The 1,811-nt window shown below is 33.4% G+C and overlaps 1 protein-coding gene across 1 annotated transcript in view; it reads left to right on the plus strand.

Moving 5' to 3' along the window:
* The first annotated feature begins 249 nt into the window (after positions 1–249).
* plekha3 (pleckstrin homology domain containing, family A (phosphoinositide binding specific) member 3) overlaps positions 250–1,811 on the plus strand; it is a 13,341-nt gene continuing 11,779 nt past the window's right edge. The window contains exon 1 of the mRNA XM_014000008.1: positions 250–543. Within this exon, the coding sequence (XP_013855462.1) occupies positions 504–543 (40 nt within the window). The 5' untranslated portion in view covers positions 250–503. The remainder of the gene's footprint in view (positions 544–1,811) is intronic.

Raw genomic sequence — 1,811 nt, forward strand, 5'->3', positions numbered from 1 at the left:
TAAAAAAGAGGATCAGAGAGTTTGTTCAATTATCAACAATATTCTGAAACCAAGAACACAAAACTTGAAACAACAAGCAGCTTAAAACTTGAGGTATAGTTGTCTCTTTAAAAATACTTTAACTGATAGTTTTACATATAGCTTGTATTTTTATATTTATGCTTATTTACAGACTAAGATGGTAAATGAACTAAAAGTTATATATAAAAAGGGTACTTTCATATTTCAAGCAGCTGCGTGTTGACTGTCCTCTGCAGGCTTCCGTAGCGGAGCTGCGGTTTGTTGACATTCCTCTCAGCTGACTTTCAGCAGAAACAAACCGAGCAGCTTGATTTATTTCCGCTCCGGCATCATCTGCGGCTCATAAACAGACTCATTATGTGCTGAGAAGAGCAGAAGTTACTCATGACCCTCAGTTTCTGACGCTTTTCCGTCTTTCAGACGGTCACCGTTAGCCAGCAGCTAACAGGCTAGCTGCAGCGTTAGCCTCATCTAAACAAACCATGGAGGGGATTTTATACAAGTGGACTAATTACATGACAGGTGAGAGAGTCTTCTGTTAAATGTCTTCTTTAATAAGTGTCTTTATAACATGTAAACAGGACAGTTTGACAGATTAGATGCTAATGCTAACCGTGTCAATCATAATGATTAAAACCAAAAAAGGAAACTGATTCATTAAAAACAGCAGAGATTATTATTTATTACTACTTAAACCTGGAAAACATCAACAGTAAATTCATGTCCAAAAGAATTTGTCTAATAAAATCTATTATAAACAACATCAGCTGATTGAAAACAAAATCAAACAGTTTTCTGTAATCTGTTCATTTATTGAATGCAACCCAGATAAATAAACATATAATAATGACCACTAACCTGTCTTTGTTTTTGAACAACAGATTAATCATTTTACTGAAATTAAAACCAGTTGTTGAGTAAAATAGAGCTGATTTTAAAACAATAGAAGCAGCATTTAAATAAATTACAACAGAAATGAAAACACTGTTTGTTGATAAACAGATATGTTGTGAGCTGTCATTTTATCTCACTTTCTGTAGATTAAAGCTGCAGTTCTCTGATGAATGCATATCACCCACTGCCTGCTAAACTTTACTTTGGGTCATTCTCACAAACCTGGTACAACTCATGTCAAAAATTAAAAAAATATTGTATACACACAAAAACCCACCCTTTTAATAAAATAGGATCTAATTTTACTTTGCAGTGTAAAATAATAACCTCTATGCACATTTTAAAGGTATTTTAAACTTTTTATTCTGACTCAGAGGAAATAAATTCATCACCGTAACACAATTTCAGTGAAGAAATGTGAAACCACAAAACATTTTTTCCACCATTTTTGGACACGAAGGACTTCAGTGTGCACAAAGAAACAGGCATCAACAAAAATAGGCAATTAGAAACAAAATTTATTATTTTAATGCAAACAATTATTTAATCACCGTAACGTTAATACAGTTTTGTTAATCGATTTTGATTGTGATTTTGTGTCAAGTTAATAAATTGATAAAACAACAAAACCATAGCATAAAGGGTCTGACACAACTTATTAATAGGGCTGTGTATTGGTAAGAATTTGGCGATACGGTCATGACAGAGGGGTCACGATACGATATATCCCGATATATTGCGATACTGTAAACAAGGCGATTATATTGCGATTTTTTTGGTCCAAAAATTCTATTAAATAAAAACCTCTTACTGAAAACAAAAGAAAAGCTAATGTTTACTCACAATGCTAATGCTACCCTTACTCTCTGGCGCTCAAGAGGTAGAGGAGCCAAATG

Source organism: Austrofundulus limnaeus, unplaced genomic scaffold, assembly GCF_001266775.1.
Source record: "Austrofundulus limnaeus strain Quisiro unplaced genomic scaffold, Austrofundulus_limnaeus-1.0 Scaffold2633, whole genome shotgun sequence".
NCBI lineage: Eukaryota > Metazoa > Chordata > Actinopteri > Cyprinodontiformes > Rivulidae > Austrofundulus > Austrofundulus limnaeus.